Source organism: Perissodus microlepis, chromosome 11 (assembly GCF_051167445.1).
Source record: "Perissodus microlepis isolate ML-2025 ecotype Zambia chromosome 11, ASM5116744v1, whole genome shotgun sequence".
In the NCBI taxonomy this organism is placed as follows: domain Eukaryota; kingdom Metazoa; phylum Chordata; class Actinopteri; order Cichliformes; family Cichlidae; genus Perissodus; species Perissodus microlepis.
Genome location: NC_140471.1, coordinates 28,984,334 through 29,005,589, shown reverse-complemented (window position 1 = coordinate 29,005,589; position 21,256 = coordinate 28,984,334). Strand labels below are relative to the sequence as shown.

Here is a 21,256-nt window from a genome sequence, read left to right as displayed (position 1 = left end):
GAATTATGTACTTATGTGTTATCCTTCTACAACTAAGTGTAGTTAATCAGCAGTAATGCCACCAGGCAATTATTTAAACCTTGATTGAAATGAACTTTACTTTCAGGATATTAAAAAAAGTGTATTTATTACATAAACAGTCACAATATGATAATAAAACACATGCAATAAGGTGTTAAAGGTTGTTTTTCTCATCTTCCTTTCAGCTTCCTTAGACTGTTTTGTTTTTCTCTTATACTGTCTCTGGTGTTATGTATTTATTCCCAGTGCTGTAGTGTTTCTGTGTATATTATCAGTATTATTAAACACTATTATTTAATCATTAAGTAAATTGCTTTCTGATGTAATTTCCTGCACTGTTTCCTTCATGTGAGCATATGTAATATTGATTCACTTTATCCCCCAGCATATAGCTACCCCTTCTTGAGGCTGAACCAGATGTTTCTTCCTGCTAAAAGGTTTTTTTTCCTCCCCACTGTTACCAAGTGCTTCTTTATACAGGTTCTTCTGAGTGTTTGGGTTTATTTTTGGGTCTTTACAATATAAAGTGCCTTGAGGCGACTGTGGTTGTGATTTGGCGATATATAAATAAAAGTGAATCGAATTAAACAGAACCAGAATTAACTGAATCGAGCTGTGTGTATAAACTGATATTTGTACAGACATGTATTACGACAATACATTACACATTTCTGAAGCTATCTTTTGCTCCATTGTCAGTAATATTAGATGGTTTTGTTTTAGTAATATACTTTTCAGTTTTTGCTCATATTTTGGTTTTATTGGCCACTTGGAAGCAGAAGTAAAACTAAATACAAATTATGAACCCTATAGTGCATATAGTAACTGAAGATGTTAATGTGAACTGCAGTTATATTACAGTATGCTACAAATCTCTCTTTCTCCTAATAGATTTATTCACATTATTGCTTTGCCAGTGTCATAACTTTTATGCAGTCTTTTAAACAAGACGTCAGCTGAGCGACAGCTGACAGTTAGATATTTGATCAAGCTCGGCTGTCTATGTTTGTGCAAGTGTGTTTATTTAATATGCATATTTATATGATTCACCAACTGCCATCATCTGCCTGCCTGTCACAGAAATGAGATCAGAAGCAGCTCCCAATGCTTTAATGGTAAATTTTCACATAAAAGTATACAAGTGTGTACATATGCACGCAAGTATGTGCGTGCATATGTGGGTGTATCACTGAAGAGAGACATGCTGAAGCAACATGTCCACATATTAATGTATGATCAATTTTTCACCTTTCCTGGCATGTGGGTGTGCAAGAGTGTGAAATGGTTTACACTTCGTGTTAAATATCTCTGCCTGTTGAACTGCACATATGAATATGTGAATGTAACATTTAACTGAGTGTAATTAATGCATCATTAATCCTATGGCTGAAGATGTAAACAGGATGGCTCATTTTTCCTGTCAGTTCACCACGTTTACGTTTTCACACTTCACCTTGCTTCACTTTATTTAGCTTTTGCACAATTATCTGTTTGCTTGTTGGATTGGGGCACTTCCTCTTTGATTTTCCCGACCGAAGAGAAAGTAAGTTTCTGAGATTTCCAGCAACAAAAATCACAAATTAGCCTTTAAAGGTTTTGGATTAAATAACTGGTTTTTAACTTACAAAGAAAAATGTAAATAATGGATTTTTATTAAACATCAAAAATGTGCTCAAGAAATGCCACCTTTCAACTGAAACACTAGAGAGAGTGGAAAAAATGCCAAAAAGTATAATAATTTAACATAATTTATATTCCTACATTTAAATAGTTTAAAGTGTATTTTCCAGACTCTAAGTCTTTCCTCACCTTGGCCTTGTTTGCTGCCACGTAGCCGTGCAGTTTCTCAGCCTTGTAGTAGGGAGAGCCGTGGGCAGCAAACCAAACATTAAGCGCCCTCCCACCATGTTTGCTGGCATCACCCACAGAGAAGATCTGGATGTTTTCCGGCAAAGTCTGCAGGAGTTCAGCCAACGTCAGACCCAGACGGGAAAAGCGACTCTTCTCACCTCCACCACTACTACTGAAAAACTCCTCCACTGTCAGGTCTGGAAGAAGAAGAAGGGGAGGAGAACAGATTTGTTTACTAGCTTCATAAATCACCATGGGAAATTAGAGGCAGCATAAAAAGCAGCGGACAGACAGAAATATCCTGATACTACAAGTTGAATGAAAAGGTGAATAAAACAGAAGGAAAAAAGGGAAGAGACAAGAAAGTCTGAAGAGATGGAGCTGAAAATAAACAGCAGGGAACACAAGAGATGATAGAAGAAGAGGAGCAGGGAGTTATTTCCAATATTGCGTCTGTGTGCCAATGCTGATGGAGCCTGATCTAGCTGACAGCCCTGAAACTGAGACCCTGAAGCACTGTGCCACATCGACAGTCACAGGAGGGTGTAAATGTGCGTCTTGTGTCAGTGCGCTGAGATGTTGTTAAGTCATTTCCATGACTAACAACTGTTTTGTTTGAGGATAACAAGTGTATTTTCATATTTTAACAATTTGACATCTTCACTTTGGGACTCACTGCTGAGGCGGATGGAGGCAGCACGCTGCAAGGCAACGTGGTGCAGCTCTGTGACGTCTACTTGGGCGGTGGAGGTGACGTCTGGCCAGGTGCTGTCGGATACACGAACCTGCAGGTGGTATGAGCCGGGAGGAGTTCCCTCCCTAATACTGAGCTGACCTGAGCTCTGGTTCAGACTGAACAACCTGAGAGAGCGAAAGAAAGATTAGTTTGACTTATTTTCTGTTGCTGCTTAGAATTATATTTGTTAAAATACATCATATCTGCTTCTTTCTTGCATAAGAAGCGGGTGCTATTTTCAGTCCCAGCAAAAAAAGTGTGTGTACCGTTTCGGATTTTCGATTTATGTATGTTACATAAATACTTATGTCTGGATTTCCAAAAAAAAGCAGTGCAGAAATACACTTTATTAACCTCTTCCACTCTGGAGGTCTGTTTGCAAGGAACCATTTATTATCTGGCTATTAAAGGTATGATGGATAGGTTGGATATTATAATTGTTGAGCAGAATTCCTGCTGCAGAAAATGTATTAGTTCAAGGACTTATTGTTATAAGGCAAATACAAATTCAGACATTTCAGCTGTTCCTCGTGCTTGGAAAACCAAACACATTCATAAAGTTCCCAGTGAAATCTTCAATCCAGATAAAATCTTTCTCAGATGGGATTTGTCAGATCAAACTCTGACCAGATGGAGGTCAGCTGTTGAACATGGATCCAGGCCGGTGGGGGGGACTCTTGATCTGGAAAACTTTGGCAATCTCTGCTCTGCTGCACTACAGAGTGGATCCCAAACCTTGTGGAGAACATGTGCCGCTGGCTCATGTTAATATTTAACCTCTTCACACTGAAGTGACCTTCAGAGCTCAGACTAGACCAATTAATTAAGTGTTACTGAACTGAGGCCAAAATGAGTCTGCGGACGGCGCTTGTACTGCCGCTACAAAACAAGCTCTCATGTACCGTCTCCTGGAATACCGTCACGCTTGAGAGATTTCCAAACATGTCAAAGCACTTCACAGACAGGAAACAAATGAAAACATAACATACCGATCAATTCCAAACAAATCGCTGTCTGCTGAGGCAGAATGCTGAGGTTTTCTGGTTATTTTGTGCGTTTTGTGATTTACTGAATGTCCCCAAATAGCACTTTTTTTTTTTTTTTTTTTTTTTTTGTAGCTTTGACATGTTTTTAGCCCAGCACGGTGGCACGGTGGTTAGCACTGTTGTCGCACAGCAAGAAGGTCCTGAGTTCAATTTCGACATCAGGCCGGGGTCTTTCTGTGTGGAGTTTGCATGTTCTCCCCGTGTTTGCGTGGGTTCTCTCCGAGTACTCCGGCTTCCTCCCACTGTCCAAAGACATGCACTTAGTGGGGATTGGTTAATCCAAATTGCCCATAGGTGTGAATGTGCGAGTGAATGTGAGTGCGAATCGTTGTCTGTCTCTGTGTGTTGGCCCTGCGACAGACTGCCGACCTGTCCAGGGTGTACCCCGCCTCTCGCCCTATGACAGCTGGGATGGGCTCCAGCGACCCTGAAAAGGATAAGCGGACGCAAATGGATGGATGGATGGATGTTTTTAGCCCCTCGGGCTCCTTCACCTTACCAGAACGCTTTTTCATATTTTCCCCTAGATTGTATCTTTTTATATGTAAATAATATTCAGCCTAAAGCTGATCTATACTGTGAACAAACTGCTATCTGCTGTATGCTCTGATGAGGGGCGGCAGTTCAGGAGCATCTATGGTAATTCTCTCTCTCGTGGTTCCTTTGTTCTCGGCCATTTCTTGTCGTCTCTTGTCGTCCCTCTTTACAGGTATCTCATTAGAAGAAAAGGTGGCAGGGAGCGCAATCAGGCTCTCCTTTCAATGCGTCCGCGTGAAACCTTGCCTCATCAAACAAAATGAGTGCGCCCTGCCGTGCTTCACTGGGAATTTTCAATACCGCTGGTTATGAAGTATTAATAGCACTGTTCCTGACAAGTCAGATCCCCTTTTCTATCTCTCTCCTTCCTGTCCTCTTCCCCTTCATTCTCTTTCACTCTTTCTTTGTTTCCCCCTTCAAACTGCCTGTTTCTCTGTCCCAATTTTCCTTTCTCCCCTTTGTCGCGCGGCACCTTTGTACTGTCTCTCCCTCTTTATTTTAAATCTGTCAGCTCCTGTGCAGCTCTTTTATTTTCTCTCTTTTTCTCTTGTGCATTTCTTGCTGCGTGTCACATGAGAAGGGACACTTTAGCAGGGAATCTTTTCTGTATTAGTCCCAACACATCGTAAAACTACTTTACATCTGTCGTTCTCTGGATTCTTTCATCCAAAACTGGTCACAATATGCTCAACAGGAGTGTGTAGATTGGTCCAAATCACACTGTATATTGTGATATCGTGCATACATCTTTAATCCCAACAAAAAACATCATCTTGTCATTCATGTTTTAATTGTTTCATTCCTTGTTCAGAGTTTCGTGAGCTGTATTCTACATTTACGTTGGTTTTCCAGTGGAAGGTGCAAACGGTACAATTTTACATTTTGGATATATTTTATAGTCTTATTGTGCAAATTAAAATCAAAAGGAACATCAGGTTTGCATTATTATTTAATTATGAGTAGTACGTTAACTAGATGAATAAACAAACAGATTTGAAATGTCACTGCTTACTTACGATATCGCACAACCACAATCCTAAGCTACAAAGGAATACATTGAAACTGCAGCCTGTCTGGAGTCATAAAAAATGCATCTGCCTGCCTAAAACAAAGCAGCATTTCCATTTGAGAACATTCAAAATGTTTAAAAGAACCAGCCTGTATCTGTTTCCATCTCTTCTCTTCATCATGAATCTCTTTCCTGTCCTCAAAGTGTTTACACGCATGATTCTCTGTGACTTAAGCTGAACACCAGACAAGGTCCAGACGATCAGGTAAGGACATTATCTGAAGTTGCACTTCCTCACATTTAGAGCACTAAAGCAGATCATATCAGATGTGTTTGCACTGCTGGAAATTCTCATCTTGAGGACGATTACATGAAGATTTACTTTAAAGGGGTGAAGGGTCAAAAACTATTTAATGCTTGATCTAACTGCCATGGACGTTTGTGTTCTCACATATGCCTCAGCTGGGGAAGGACTAGAAAAGTTCAGGGCTGCACTGCATGTGGGAAAATGGCCTTATTCAAATTTTTCTTCTACTTCTTTTCCTTCCTGTCTTTTCTTTGTTTCGTCTTTAATTGTGATTTAATTAAAAGAATCTTTCTCTATATTTTCAATATTATTGCCATACTTCTGACTTTATCTATATCTCCTTCTTTTTCTTTTTGCATTACTTAATTTATCCATCTGTGCTTTCACCTCCATCACTCTCTTTCTGCAAGTCACCTTTCAGGCATCTCAGAGTTTTCAGCTGATGAGATCAAAGTACCTGGTTGGTTTGCCTTCAAAACGGTACACTTTCTCACTCCAGTCATCAAGGTCGGGGGATTGAACTTGTCCGAGCACTGTCGTCTGGAGAATACCTGTCAGGAGGTGGGGAAAAAAAAGAAACAAAAAAGTCCAAAAATGTATTAGCTTTGAGAGGAATTAGTTTTGAGCACAAAGGGTCCCTCCGGTACAATCCAAATATTAAGAGTGAAGGGAAAAAAGTAGAGGCTTCTTTAAGGAGATAAGGTGACGGGCGATGCCTCATTGGCACACACGGTCATGGTTTGACGGCACAGCAGTAATATGTTCACGCATTAGTTTCCACCTCTTCCAAAAAAAAGCTGAACACAGCTCTGTAATCTCTTTAGCCGTGAAATCAGCTGCCTTTTAAAAAAGCCTCCTGTTTATGTGCTCATCAAACCCGGGACTTAAGCTGGTCTTAATTGTTTGCTTCATGGTATGTTGTTAAGGTACGTGATGGATTCATATTAGCAGGTTAATGCACTTTCATGTGGAAAGGCCCCCGAGAGGGAATCCACTAAAAATACATTACAGAATACCTTAGTTTTTCCAGCAAATTACAGAGGGCCGACAGATGGTATGAAACGCTAAATAAGTGATGTGGGCTGGAGCAGGAGGCTGTGAGCAGTCGACTGTGACAAGTACAGTTTTAACAACATGAGCGGAGAGCGCTCAGAAGGTGGTGGGAGGGCAACTCGTTCTCACTCCCAACACGTTACATACTGACGCTTGGTCAGGACCTGCAGGTGTCACATGTTAAAACATACTGGGTAACGCTTTAGTGTAATTTTTCAAGATTGAAGGCAGTCTGTCGGACTTTAAAAAGTCCCTAAATGTCAGAAGGAGACAGCAAGAGACCATAATTAAATGTGCTCCGCTGTTGAAGGACGCATCAATATGGTGACCAAGAAAACTGAGGAGATGCTTGCTGCAAATGGGAGAAGTTTGACTTGTAATGTGTGATTAATGCTGTGAAAGAGCATAAAACACAATCTGTTCCTAAACCTAAATAGTGACAGAACAAAAAGGCAGGAATCTCAGATGGTTGTAAATGATAAATGGCGATATATAGTGCCTTTCTACCTCAAGTCTCATTTACCCAATCACACACATTCATACAGAACTTAATCTATGCCTAGCTTCCTAACATTCGCACACACACCTGACTTCGATGAATGCATCTGGGGCAACTTGGGGTTTAGCAACTTGCCTGAGGATAATTCGGCATGAGGCTGGAGAAGTTGGGGATCGACCGAGCTACCCTCCTGGTTGTAGTTGTGTGATTATGCCTTCTACCAGCTCAACTGCATCCTTATTTTTTTCTTATGTGGAAAAATGAAAGTACGGGTGAAGACCCTAAACACTGCACTGAAAAATGGCACTAAAGGGCCACTCAGTGCATTAAACGCTTGATGTGAGGAGATTTTTATGTGATAGGGTGGGATAATAGAGACCTAAAGGTTTAAAAAGAAACCATGCTGAATCCCTCAGAGTGACCAGGGAACTTTTAACTGGGACAATATAATATAATACATTATGTTCTGGGGTAAAGGCGTGTTCAAGCAATAGTACACCCAAAGTTTCTCCAGTGGAGTGTAAAATACTAGACTGAACGGTGAGACTCTCATGAAAGAAAAATCCAAAACCAAATGAATGTCTAAATTTTGCGGATACAAACAGCACACATTTATTTAAACATTGTGTTTTCATCAATTTCCAGTTTTCAATCAGTTTTCATCAGTGTGCAGCTAGTTTACATTTATTTTACACTGGTTCACTTTGATGCCTCACTAAATCAGAGAAAAGCCTGGGGCCAGTTTCACAGTTTTTGCAGCTACTGTTCACACCACAAATGTTAGCAGCATTATGTTTCACAAATTACAGATAAATTTACAGACCCTACAGGGCTCTTGCATGCTTACTGTTTTTACAAATGAAAAGCATCGCGATGAACAAAAACACTTTGTTTTTGCAAATTTAGTGAAACATGCCCACGTTTAATTTTCTCTGTTCGGGGACAACAATGAGATCACTGAATGAAAATGTCATAGATGCAACAGATGAATAGTGGTGAACAATGAAAAACTTGCCGTCACATCTAAAATCAACCCTTTTTTTTTGACACAGCACGCTTCATGTGATCTGTGTGTAGTTTTATTTGATCATGGCCATGAAAAATAAACTTTTTTTTCACAGACTAGGACTTCAGAACCTATTTTCATAAACCTCAGCAAACTCTGTAGCTTTGATCATGGACATTTGGAACCAAATTATGTAATAATATATATAGGTTTCATGGAGCTAGTCTCAAAAATGAAGCATGGGAATCCTCATTGAATTAGATAAAAACAAAACATACCTTCATAACTGTAGACAATAAAGTTGGTGTGTCCAGGTGAGTGGGGATGATCATTCCTGTCGCCGATCACAACTGTCAACGTGCTAGTAGAGCTCATTGGAGGAGAGCCGCTGTCAATCATGAGAATTGGGAGGCGGTACTCCTTCTGCCGCTCACGATCAAAAGCACGGAGCGCGGTGATGGCTGCGCTTCCGTTCCGAAAGTCCGTCAGGTTAAAGTTGGTGGCATCTGAGGTGAGCATCAGAAGCCGTATGGAAAATGGCCCACTGTTGGTGGAGGTGTCGCGATCGGTGGCATGAAGGAGCAAGGAGGTTTCATTCATTCTCACTGGCTGAGGCGCAGCTGTGTTCTCCCAAACAACAGGCTTGTAGGGGACCTCAAACTCTGGCCCGTTGTCATTAACATCAAGTACAGTCACCACAACAATGGCAGTGCCAGTCAGGGGGGGAATCCCTGCATCTGTAGCCAAGACCATGATCCTGTGCTGTGAAATTTTCTCCCTGTCCAAAGAATCAGCAACTACAACCCAACCAGACTGGTCCACCAGGAACTGATTGTAGGGATCTGACTCTTTGGATATACTGTAAGAGAAACGCCCATTTTGGCCAGAATCTAGATCAGAAGCTGTAACTTGAGCAACAATTGTCCCCACTGGCACATCTTCAGACATAGCTGGTGACTCATAGAATTGTGGAAAGAAGACAGGAGAATGGTCGTTGGAGTCTTCCACTTGAATGAGACAATAGGCGAGGCTGAAGAAATCAGCATCTTCGGCCTTCAGGGTCAGATTGAAAGTCCTTTCGTTAGGCTTCTCAAAGTCAACTTTCTTCTTAAGTTTTATTACGCCACGTCGATTCACTTTGTCTGTCTCCACAAAGAACTTTCTGTCTTCATCACCACCTACAATGCTGAAGGTTACCACAGCATTCTCGCCCTCATCTCCATCTGTGGCAGAAACTACAAGAACCTCGCTATTCACCTCAAGGTCCTCAGTCACCTGATCAACACATAGAAGTAAGTGATCTATTTACATGCATCATTGGTAAAATAAATGTAAATGTTTAAAGAAGGTTAGCGAGGTTGACTGACCTGAGTATTGTAGAGTCTCTGAGTGAAGATGGGTGGATGGTCATTGACATCTGAAACCATAATGGTGGCTGTCCCTGTCCCTGCCAAACCCCCTCCATCACGGGCCTCCACCACTACCAGATACCGGTCCTCCATCTCCCTGTCCAGAGAGCGTAGTACTGTGTAGATGGTGCCCGTAGTGGCATTGATAGAGAACAGGTTGAGGTTGATCTCGTTGCGAATGTTCTTGATGATGCTGTATGTGAGCAAGGCATTCCTGCCCTCATTGGGGTCATCCAGATCCATGGCACGCATCTCCATGACGGATGTGTCTGCAGGTGAATTTTCAGGCACTTGACCAACAAAACAACCATCTACTTCCAGTGCTGGGCAGGGGAAGAAGGGAGCATTGTCATTGATGTCTCTGACTTCTAAAAGTACATCAGCAAATCCTGTGAGACCTGCCCCTCCCTCATCTGTGGCGAGGACAAGGAATCTCCAGGCAGGGCGCTCCTCGCGGTCCAGTCGACGTTGAGCATAGATTCTTCCAGTGCGCTCATCAATGGTAAACTCACCACCAGCGCCCTGGCCATGGAGGGAGTAGCGAAGAGCACTCTGGTCAGCTTCCTGATCGGGATCTGTAGCTGATACCTACAAAAATTACACAGAAATATAACGGTAAAATAAAATCTAAAATTCTCAAAACACTGAGTTTGTAGTTCAAATTAAAAATGAAAGATCAAGCTTGCTGTTTTAGTCACAGTGTTACTAGAAATTTCCAGGTGATATAAAGCACTGTGTAAATGTTTCCCCTGATTTCTTTCAAGGAGCCAGGCTTTCTGGAAATATTTTAAAGTGATCTTAAGCAATAGTTCTCCAGGCTTTCTCAAGGCTTTCTGCACACTGGCTGCTTCTTCACTCATTTTCAATCCACTCCTTGTACCTGATCATTTTCAGATGATTGTTTTTTTTCCTAAGCCAATGAATATTGACCTATGAACCATTTAAGCATAAAAAAATCCCATCTATAACTCCATGGATGAACCAGTGTTGCATACACACATAACGGATAGCTTAGCAAAGAACTATCTTTGGGCACATTTTTTAACTAGCAGTCTGCAAAAACTGCAGGTTCTGTGATGGTTTGGGTTTGCATTTCAGTTAATGTTGTTGGGGATTTTGTCAAAATTTGTCAGAACTTTGAACGCAGAAAAACACCATCAGATTTTCATTTACACATTGCCTTCTAGCCTGTCTGATTGGAAATAGTTTCATTTTTCAGCATGGCAATGGTCCCAAAGTCACTGCCAGTGCAATAAAATATACCTAGATGGAAAAACAAACAATGGAATTTCCCCAGAGTCAACATTACTGAAGCAGAATAGAAGGCAGCCAACATCTAAAGAAGAGGTTTGAATGTCCTTGAAGAAGCCTGAAGACCACTTAAAGAAATGATGAGAAAGCTTGGCTAAGAGAGTTCAGGTTGTGTTGAAATATAAAGGTGGCCATACCACAATGTCAATATTGCTAATATCACAGTATTACCAATACTAATGGTCCCTCACATTAATATCCTAAAGTATTATGTTGTTAAGCGTAAATAAACATATTCATTGCTAACTTTTTCATTTACCAGGAGCACATACTTTAAAAGATACCATTATTGTTAACTGCTATGGTTTACTTTAAGGAACTGTTTTAAAATTTGATGTTTCATAGAGCCTTTGACAACCTGTTTCTGCACGAGATGACAAAATTTATGTCAACCAGATTCCTCTGGACACACAGATGCATAAACTGTATTCTGGGCTTTAAGCCAGATGCTGCATTTTATAACATCAGATCTTTATTCAAATTATTTGAAGTGCTTTTGTGTATGAAATGCTGACTAGTCCCCATTTTCAAATTGGAAAAGTGGAAAAAGGGCTGAAAATATCTTCAGAATTAAAGCATGAAACGTATTGCAAACTTACTCATCAAGATTTTGATGATGTTGAAAATAATTTTAAACTTAAAAAATTACAAATACGTAAAAAATAATCATCAAAAAACACCAACTGAACATTTCCTTGTTAAAAAAGTGGGTTCATTATAGAAGGACTGCAGCAAAAGTTAATCACAAGCTGTCACATTTGTCGTCGCAAGTCCATTCAATAACATTTTTCTTCTTTAAAGAAACAGTTTTTTTATTGTTCTTTTATACATCAGGCAGTTTCTTATTAAAAAAGCTGAACTGCTTTTTCATTATGTACAAATGTCAAGCCCAACAAATAGGACACGAGGCAGGGAGCTGATTGCAGCAGCTGCCCCTGCACAAGGGGACTTGCCAACACAGGAATAAACATTTCTCAGTTGCTTTGTCCTGTTTGCTTAATTAACCAGCCTTCCTGCTATCTCTCTGAACAAGGGGACAAGAGCAGCAGAAACGAGACGAGCTCTCACATCTGTCAAGGAGACACACAATGCAATTAAAAGTTAATAGACACAGACAAAAGCAAGAAAAAGTACACTTTTACCCTTTCTCTTCCTCTTTTCTCACCAGAGGGTTTGTTTACAGAAGGCTTTGAAGTCATCCCCCCTTCCTCCCTTCCCCAGCCACCTCCCCCATGTGGGTTCTTTGCATTTCTTGACAACGTGATGCAGGTACACAATATTGAAGATGAGCAGCCGCGGCACCGCAGAGCAGGCTGCTGCGCAGGTGAAGTCAAAAAATATTCATTTCAAATTGGATTTCCCCTCTGTTCGCTATCTGCTGAATTATATTTGAGGGTAAGGGCTGAAAGCGGCGGGCGTTGAGGGAGGCCCCGGTCGCCGCGTACCAGAAGAAACTATCGAGAGCGTTAGAGAGGAACCAAACGCACATCAAATCAATTCCAGCAGGCGAGGGGAAGCAGGCCCAGGTTGAGGACTTGGTGAGACATGCCTCTCTGACAGAGATTACTTCCCTGGCCTCCCAGACGCGCTTCCACCTTTTTAATCTGATTTAGCTTGGCGGCACATGCATATTACTGTGAATTACCGGTGATAGGTGTGACGAAATGAAAGCCACAGGAGGAGGAGGCTGACTCTGACTTTTCTGAAGCAACTTTTCAAATGGCAGGCAGTTCCTGTCAGGAGGTTTTGGTTGGTTAAACACTGGCGCCTCTGTCAGCTAATATTGTGCTAACCAATTTCATATATGTGCGATGTGTTAGTATGTGGTCACTTGATCTCAGGTAGGCTTTTGCTCCAGGCTAATACAGCTCGATGTTCCTAGTGTAACAAACACAATTAGGTTTGTTTCCAGTACATCTGATACATTTTCACATATTGTTCATATAAACACTAACATTTTCACAATAAACTCCTTTATCTTAAAGGTATGTTTGGGAGGTGCTACTTTCTCAAGTTTATATGTTAAACAGTTTCATCTGGACTGAGTGGACATGTGATCAGTGCTTAAGGCTAAAGCTAATGGCTAACAGTTACAAAAAAAATGAAAACATGCCATCAATCCATCCATTCATGTGTTTTGTAGTTACGCTGTATATGGTCATAAATTGACTAATCCATTATTTTGTTGTATGAAAAGAGTAAAAGCTGGGCACTTATTAGTAGTGGAAAACAAAGAGAACTTAGCTTAGTCTGGCTCTATTTGGGCTTCTTGGCTGAGTTCAGTCCTATACTGTTTATGGGAGTTTCCTAAGAGCAGCCAATCAAATTCAGCTTAAACCGTTTGTAAGAATTTAAAAAAGACAATGCTGTGAGTGTGACTCCTTTTAGCAGTTGCTCTCTCTGTTGCATTGTAAAAGTCATAAAAATTCCCATTATGCATCACCAGAGAAGGAAATGTCAAATTCTTTAGAACATAAATTGCTGTTTAATTTTATATGATTTTGTATAATTTTTTATGACTCGACTAAAACTTGAAAAACCGCATTGTCTATTCTAATGTCAGTGTTTTAAAATCACAACTGAGTTGATTATAGTGAACATAATCCGATCTAAAATGACTAATAAGAGTCCTTTAAGTAACTTTTAATACGACACAAACAGATTCGCTAACCTCTAGGATGAAAACAGGAAGCTGGGTGAGTTCTTCCATCACAGCAGCGTGATACTCGGTCTGGCTAAAAACTGGTGCCTCATCGTTGCGATTTACCACCTGAACGACCACCAGTGTCTCGTTCTCCCACTTCCCGTCTGAGGCCACCAGCCGGAGCTCGTAGCGCTGCTCCATCTCATAGTCAAGAGGTTGAGCCACAAAGATGGTGCCCACTTCAGGTTCCACGTCGAAGGTGCCCATGGTGTTTCCTGATGTGATCTGGTAGCGCAGCTTGGCATTAGCACCTGGATGGAAGACATTAAGCACTTGTCAGTTTTTTAAAATCTTTTCTACAAAACTGATTCATCCGATCATACTGCTTAGTTCTGGAGACGAAGGTAAAGGAGGAGGATGATCTTCCTGTTGCTTCCAAAAAGGACTGTTTAATTTTATTGAAACAAGAAGGCTGCAAAATCTGGCACATATGGTGAAGAGTTGTATATGCTACTATCACTCAGATCAGTTAAATGCATCATTGTTGTGTTGCATTTTTGCTTTGGTAGAGTACGAGTTGGGCTTTCTAAAACTAAAATTTCGCCTGGTAACGGGGGCATAAATAAAGAATCTTTTGACATTTTATAAAATATTAAGTTATCATAATTACATATAAGTGTATAGATGTGATACTAAAATTGCAACACTAATGACCAGCGTCTCATGTTATGCAAATGCTCTTCCTGTGGTGCTAGTCTGATGAAAGCTGTAATTTTTAAAGATCAGTCACAGTCAAGTGATTATCACTGTGGTAAAAATGTCTCCCATTTTTTTCTTATCTATGCCCCATTAAAAAATAAAAAAAAGTTAACCAAAAATTGAGGTAAGACCCAAACTGTGGATTGAGAAAATCCTTAATCCCCTGCACACAAAATTATAATAAATTGAGGTTTTGTAAGAAGCCATAATATAAGCTTTCTGGTCAAATTCTTCAGTAGAATCAGGTATTTCTCTTACAGTTGGGGTTATTAATACCTTGGCCTCCTCAAAATCTCCTCACACAAACAGTCGTTTCCCCATCACGCAATTCATTTTCTAGAGACCTACAGAAAGGCTCAGAATTAAAGTAAGATGTGCTTTTTGTTACAGCAGAAACTTGGGTTATTCTGTTGTGACTATTTAAGATTTAGGTCCATTTAAATTGGATAGTATGAAAAGACACACTTCTTGTATACTGAAACTCTCACACGTTTTCCATTGTGTTTCCAGAACAGATGAGTCGGACACGAGTCGGCCTTTAGTCGGCTCGAGGGTCCAGTGAAAGGTATTGAGAATGCATCCTGATCAGATGCCACTCTCTCACCTCTGCTGTCAAAAATGTAGCTGTTGCTCTACTCAGAGAAAGAGTAAAGACTTCAGATATGTGGTGGGAACCCACATAAGGAAACTAATTTCATATATTATTTGCAACCACATATTTTCAGTCATGACCACAGGTGATGGCCTGAATGTACACTGACTGTTCAGTCTGCAGCTTTTTCCGCTCACCACAGCAGCCAGTTATGATGTCTGCTGTACCGCTCACTCTCACTTCAGTTACCCTCACTACTAAACAACGCCTCAAGAACAGCAGCTCACTTGGGACATCGACTCACTTTCAACTCTGACACGGTTACAAACTGTAATTTCTTCATTTTTCTATTGTCTGCCATTTGATCCCATCTCTTCCTGCAATCTTTGGTCTCCTTCCTGCTTTTTTTTTTCTGCTCCTGAAGGACTGGTCGCAACAGAAAGTGGCAAACTTCTGAGAGCACTGTTCTTTAACTGCATCTTGCGCTGTTCTTGGTGGATTTACCCGACAAATGTCACAGGGACAAAAGGATTTTCCAGAAGGAGAATAACAAAAGCAAAGTCCTCTTTCAGTTGCTCCCTTTAAGGGTCGCCACAGCAAATCAGCTGCCTCTCACCTTGTCCCCAGCTGACTCCTTCATCCCACCAACCCCATGTTTGTCCTAAAATAATAAAAGCAAAGCGAAACACCCTTTTCTAGTTTTTACCTTTACTGTTTCTACTAATATTTTCAATCACTAAAACTATGGTTGGCTTTTATTTCAATGTGTGTTGTAAATACACATTTTTTTTCCATAAGTTCTCTAAGTATTAAAAATGATTCTTTGAACTGATGCCACAATATTTTTCTATGTCTTGCTAACTGCTTTGATGTCTAACCCCAACCAAAAAGCTTGAAAAAATGAAAATGATGTCATGTAATGCAAGTAAAGTCCAAAACAGAAACTTTATATTGGGTAGTTTTAATTAAGGAAGTATAGAAAAAAAAAAGAAAAAAAAATTAAGGAAGTATAGCAGATTATCTGCTAATTGGAAGGTTGGTAGTTCGATCCCTGGCTGCTCCAGTCTCCCTGTGAAACAGACTGAACCCAGATCTGCTTGTGATTCATTCATTGGAGTGTTAAAGTTAGAAAGAAAGCACTTAGATAAAAACATTCTTGGGTGAATGAGACATGTTGTGTTGAGTGCTACATTTAAAAAGAATAAGCACTAAATAAGAATCAGTCTATTTATATTTAATATCTAGGGTCAAGTGGATTAATCCATGTTGCTACTCCGGCTCCCAAATGCCGAATCTTGATGTTATTCTAAGCTGAAAACATATTAATGATTCTGCTCAGCAGAGTAAAATAACCTTCAGTTCAATGAGGCGATACTGACTTCCTAGTAAATGGAGGAGACCCACTCTTGGTGACATTCGTAGGACTCACAACAGCTTATCAACCGTTTAATCAAACATAAAATAACTGAAACAGCAGTTTTTAAATTATGGAAAAAAAATGTAGATTTCCATTTTCTTATAATGTGAATACACTAATTTCGGTGACTTACATCTTTGCCTTAAATGCTTTGGTGACCAGTTTTTGAAGATGAGTTTACATGAACCACAGTGTATAAATCCAACTTGACTAATTTCCCCCTCTCCTTCTTCTCTTCTCACATTGACGGTTCTTTAGTTTTCTTTCTTTCCTGCTTTCTCCATGTGCCTCCATCCCTCTAGCCTACCGTTTCTTTCAGCTTTGCTTTGCAGTCCTGTTTTCTTCCTTTGATTATTTTTTCTTGCCACAGTCTTTTCTTCCTTCCTTAACTCTCCTTCATGTATCTTCCTCCCAAATCTTTTATTCTCCTCCTACTTCCGTCTGTTCTTTAGGCTTTTTGTCCACTTGTTTTGATAATCTACTTTCATCCCTCTTTCCCTTCACTTCTTTCATCTTTCTGTTGCTTTTCCATCTCATTCTCTAGTCTCTTTCCTTTCCTTGTCTTTCCTCTGTTGGCTTTCCCTCTACTTTCCTGATGAACTGAAGAAATGCCAGCACACACACACATAGGGACATGGTAAACATGGCAAACACATACACACACACAGATGTATGTTCAGGGCCCAGAGGCAGGTCTGTCTTGGTCCGGCTAGCTCTCTGTTTACCGGCACCAAGGAGACTTTAGGAGACAAACACCATCTGTGGAGACATGGAGGACCTTCATTACGACACTGGAGAGTGTGTGTGCTCGTGTGTGTGCGAGGAAAAAGCTTAAGTGCACTGGTCCGTCACAGCCTCTAAGCACGATCTGTTGTGACACTCAGCGAGCGAGTTAGTGTGTGTGTGTAAATGTGAGTGTGTGTAAATGTGTGTAAGGAGAGTAGCTCCAGCGGTTTTTGCCTCCGGCAGCCTCCCTAATGATCAGTCTGGCCATATGGTGTTGCCCTCTTAACACATACACACACATATGAACACACACACACGCACATGCTAGGGGATAGAGCTGATTTAATTCGCAGCCTAGCAGGAGGCCCAAAATTGAGATTAAGGTCAGATCTCTGCTCCTTGTGAGGTGGACCGGAGGGGAAAGTCGTCCCTGAGCAGTGATTGCAGGTTGACACTCTGAAGGACTAAACTCATATTTGGAGGAAGTTTCATTTCGTTTTACAACCACATTAGAAAATATCACATGTTGTGGCCTCAGATGCCTGCAAGAGATACTGTGGATATTTGAAATTCAGCTGGCTGCAGTACCCAGAAGTCTTGAGTAGAGCCATGTATTTATTACAAGATGACAGAAAACATTAAGCCTGATACGTGGTAGTAGATTCTGGAGTAAGGTTTCCCCAGTAATCGGTAAAACGCATCCTAAAATGACAAATTCGAATACAAATAACCAAAAGCTAAATTTACAGTGTAAAAATTAAATATTAGTCTGCTGCATGACTGAGCAATTGGAGGGTCCAAAGATATTAGACCCTCCAGACATATGCATCTTCCAGGTTGTGACAGATGGTGACAGCTGTGGTTCCAAAGACACTTTCGATGCAATAAAAATCTATGTGAAAATGACTTTCTGTCTTGATCGCTGTAAACACTGACGTTATGGGCTCAGTCACTCATTTTGGGTCATAGTGAAGAAGAATTAAGTCTATTTTCCAAATCTTGGTCATACCATGTTTAAAAATCGAAGGTTATCTGTGGTATGAAACCACAAACTCATTCAATAACGGGCTGTCACTCACAACTAATTAGTTAATGGGCATGTGGTTTCACAGTCAGGCTGTCCCTTCTCATCACATCTGTTTTTTTTTTTAGCAAAAGCAAATATGCTCATCTTGAGGCTTCAAAAGAGGACTTAATGAATAGATACATCCATCTTCTCCTGTTATTGTGTGATCAGCACACAGATTCTTTCCAGATAGAAGGTATGTTAAATTTAGTAGCACTAATCATGCTATAACTGTTATTCATGTCATAATAAGTTCTGTAAATATTAATTTCTGACTTTTCGATATAGATTCTAGCAAGGTGCTAGAAACTCCTGAGATATTTCTATATTGATATGATCCGTAATATTTACTCAGCACATCAATGATGTGAATCTCATTTTCTACCACATTTTCAAGGTGCTCTATCTATCTATCTATCTATCTATCTATCTATCTATCTATCTATCTATCTATCTATCTATCTATCTATCTATCTATCTATCTATCTATCTATCTATCTATCTATCTATCATCTGCCTGTTTCAAGGTGTTGTGCATTCAGACATACTCCTTTGCATATTTGGTTCTAATGAATTGTTACGTGAGTTGATGTTGCTTTCTTATCTGGTTGAATCAGTTAGAACCATTTTCACCCACAGAACCTCCAATGACTGGATATGTGAAAATTCCAGTCGATCACAGGTCTCTGAAATACTCCAACCAGCCCATCTGGCACCAACAACCATGCTGCATTTAAAGTCAATTAAATCACTTTTCTTCCACATTCTGGTGTTTTTTTCCTCTCTGTCTACATGTCTTGATGCACTGGATTACTTCCACGTGATTGGGTCATTAGATGCAGTTGAACAGGCGTACATAACAAGTGAGTGTAAGTGACAATTTAACTGATACAAAACTATAAAAATAACGCTTAATGTTTTCACAAGTAATAAATATTGGTATAGTTTTAATTTCATAAAATGTAAATATAGCATTGGCCTGGAGATGAGGAACTGTGATAGAGCATTAAACACTGTTTACTTATAAACTGTGTACAGTGGTCCCTAAAGATGATGCACAGGAAAGGGCAAAAGCATGGGATTTTTGCATTTTCGTATTGCATGCAAATCATCGTGGAGCATCTTAACAGTCTGTCTGGAGGATAATCAAGGCCTGCAAACAATTTGCAAGTATAAAGGGGGAAAAACTCAGATTTCTGGGGCTCTCCTACAGGACACATCTTTAAAACACACTGTTTCATGTTTATTAGTTTGAGGCTATGGTTTCGTTTGTTAGTAGGAAAACCTAGAACAATAGGTATGTGCACTGCTACCAGCAGATGATGAATATTTTGCTAAAGACCAGATGGAAGGTATAATACAGAAAGGTGTGTTACAATTGTATGTATAAGTATGACAAACACATTCAACATTAATTTTGGTTTTTCTGGGCTTTGACCTCATTGTCCCCCCTCTCCCTGCTGAGCTAAGGTCAGGAAGCCAATATGGTTTCCTGTTGTGAAAGGGTGATACAAACTTACCACCTCAGGGGACTCAGAGACTGCATTAAAGGCAGCAAGGAGAGAAGAATAAGCAGCTCGCTGAGGGCTTAAACACTGCTATGATTAAAGCTGTGTTGCCGTGACTGAAGTGTTGTATCTAAATGCAGCAACAAACTCAACTTAGCAAATAGGCTAAGCTTCATTTAGTAGAATTGTTACACACTCTGATGGCTTGACTTTGGACTCCAAATCAGGAACCTTTGTGTCCCAGATCCATCCAATCCTAACCATCATAATCATCACCTCCATTCAGTACAATGTAAAATTACATGACCAATCACTCACATTCACACATACCTCATTAGCTCAACTTCACTGCAGTAGTAGGTATTTGTGCATGTGTACTAAACCCAGGGGCGACGCGAGACTGAAACGCCAGACTCAGCAGAATTTTAAAAAAGCCCCTTGATCTCATTACAAGATGATCTTAGTTTGGCAGTTTTTTTACACTAGTAGGACCAAATTTACCCAGAAAACACGACGGGTGACAAAAGCTGCTGCGCCTAATCAGCTTTAGGTTGGAGAGGAGGGGGGTAAAGAGAGGTAATCTAAACCCGCCCTTCCCCCGTCACCTCAACTCTACCTTAGGTTATATTTCAACAAACGGCAAATCAAGCTGAAACAAATGCAGGAACTATTCAGCAAAGGAAAGCGTTGCCGTGTGTGTATGTATGTGTGCTTAGTCCCTGGTAATTGTGTTTGTGTGACCTACAGTTTATGTCTGGAATGAAGGTCACCGGTGCTTCAACATCTGTCAGCTTCAACAACAAACTGTGGTCATAATGTCACACACACACACACACACACACACACACACACACACACACACACACACACACACACACACACACACACACACACACACACACACAGCTGCAGCCAAGGTGACGGCTGCTTTGCTGCATTTTAGAGGATAAAACCTTGAGTTCTGTTTACAGCTAATCAAACTTGAGATTGGAGCTTTCAGGAGTTTGATTTTTTTCACCTTCAGTTACCATTACACACACACGCACACTTTTTAATCTGCCTAACATGTACACACATGCTCTACACATGCATATAAACAATGTATCTGATCTCCATATAACATGGGAATGAATCTGACTGAAAAAACACCAAAATGCATCAGAGGTAAATGAGCCTAAAATTTGCATAGCTTGCAATAACATGATAATGAAAATGACTGATTTGCCATTTTGGAAACATGGACATGTTCACAGTAGAAGAATGTGAATCAGCTCATGCAAGCCAGTGTTTGTGCAATAAAACACAAGATAGATAAAGCAACTTTTATGCATTACATAATGGACAACAGCGAGGACTGCAAATCAGTATGGGCTAGAAGTCCGTGCTCACTATTCACCAGCATATTATTTTCCAGGAAAAATAAATCAACAGTTTGATGGCAAATGAACGACAGATTTGTCGCTTTGCCAACTGCCATTTTTCAAAAGGCGACTGACTGATAACTTGAACAGACCTGAAACTAGAAAGCTTTGGGCAGCAAGTAAAAAATTGCAAAATTGGACTAAGTTAAAAAAAAAGGTCAGAGTGTGGCATGGTCTATGAAAACAGTTATTCACGGATATCATTTTTGTATTTTACAGTAATGATTGCTTTGAGTTCTTTATTGTTATTCTGTGAACATATGTGATAATGTAATTACAAAAATGTTCAACAAAATATAAATAGAAGCACATTAAACTCTTAAAGATAACATTAGGAG

General features: G+C 40.2%; 1 protein-coding gene across 1 annotated transcript in view; it reads right to left on the bottom strand.

Moving 5' to 3' along the window:
* LOC146378138 (neural-cadherin) overlaps window positions 1-21,256 on the bottom strand; it is a 140,204-nt gene that overhangs the window by 21,409 nt on the left and 97,539 nt on the right. Inside the window, exons 17-22 of the mRNA XM_084943911.1 lie at window positions 13,457-13,740; window positions 9,433-10,062; window positions 8,344-9,340; window positions 5,965-6,058; window positions 2,549-2,733; window positions 1,831-2,069 (exon numbers count right to left, since the gene is read on the bottom strand). Of these exons, the coding sequence (XP_084800037.1) occupies window positions 1,831-2,069; window positions 2,549-2,733; window positions 5,965-6,058; window positions 8,344-9,340; window positions 9,433-10,062; window positions 13,457-13,740 (2,429 nt within the window). The remainder of the gene's footprint in view (window positions 1-1,830; window positions 2,070-2,548; window positions 2,734-5,964; window positions 6,059-8,343; window positions 9,341-9,432; window positions 10,063-13,456; window positions 13,741-21,256) is intronic.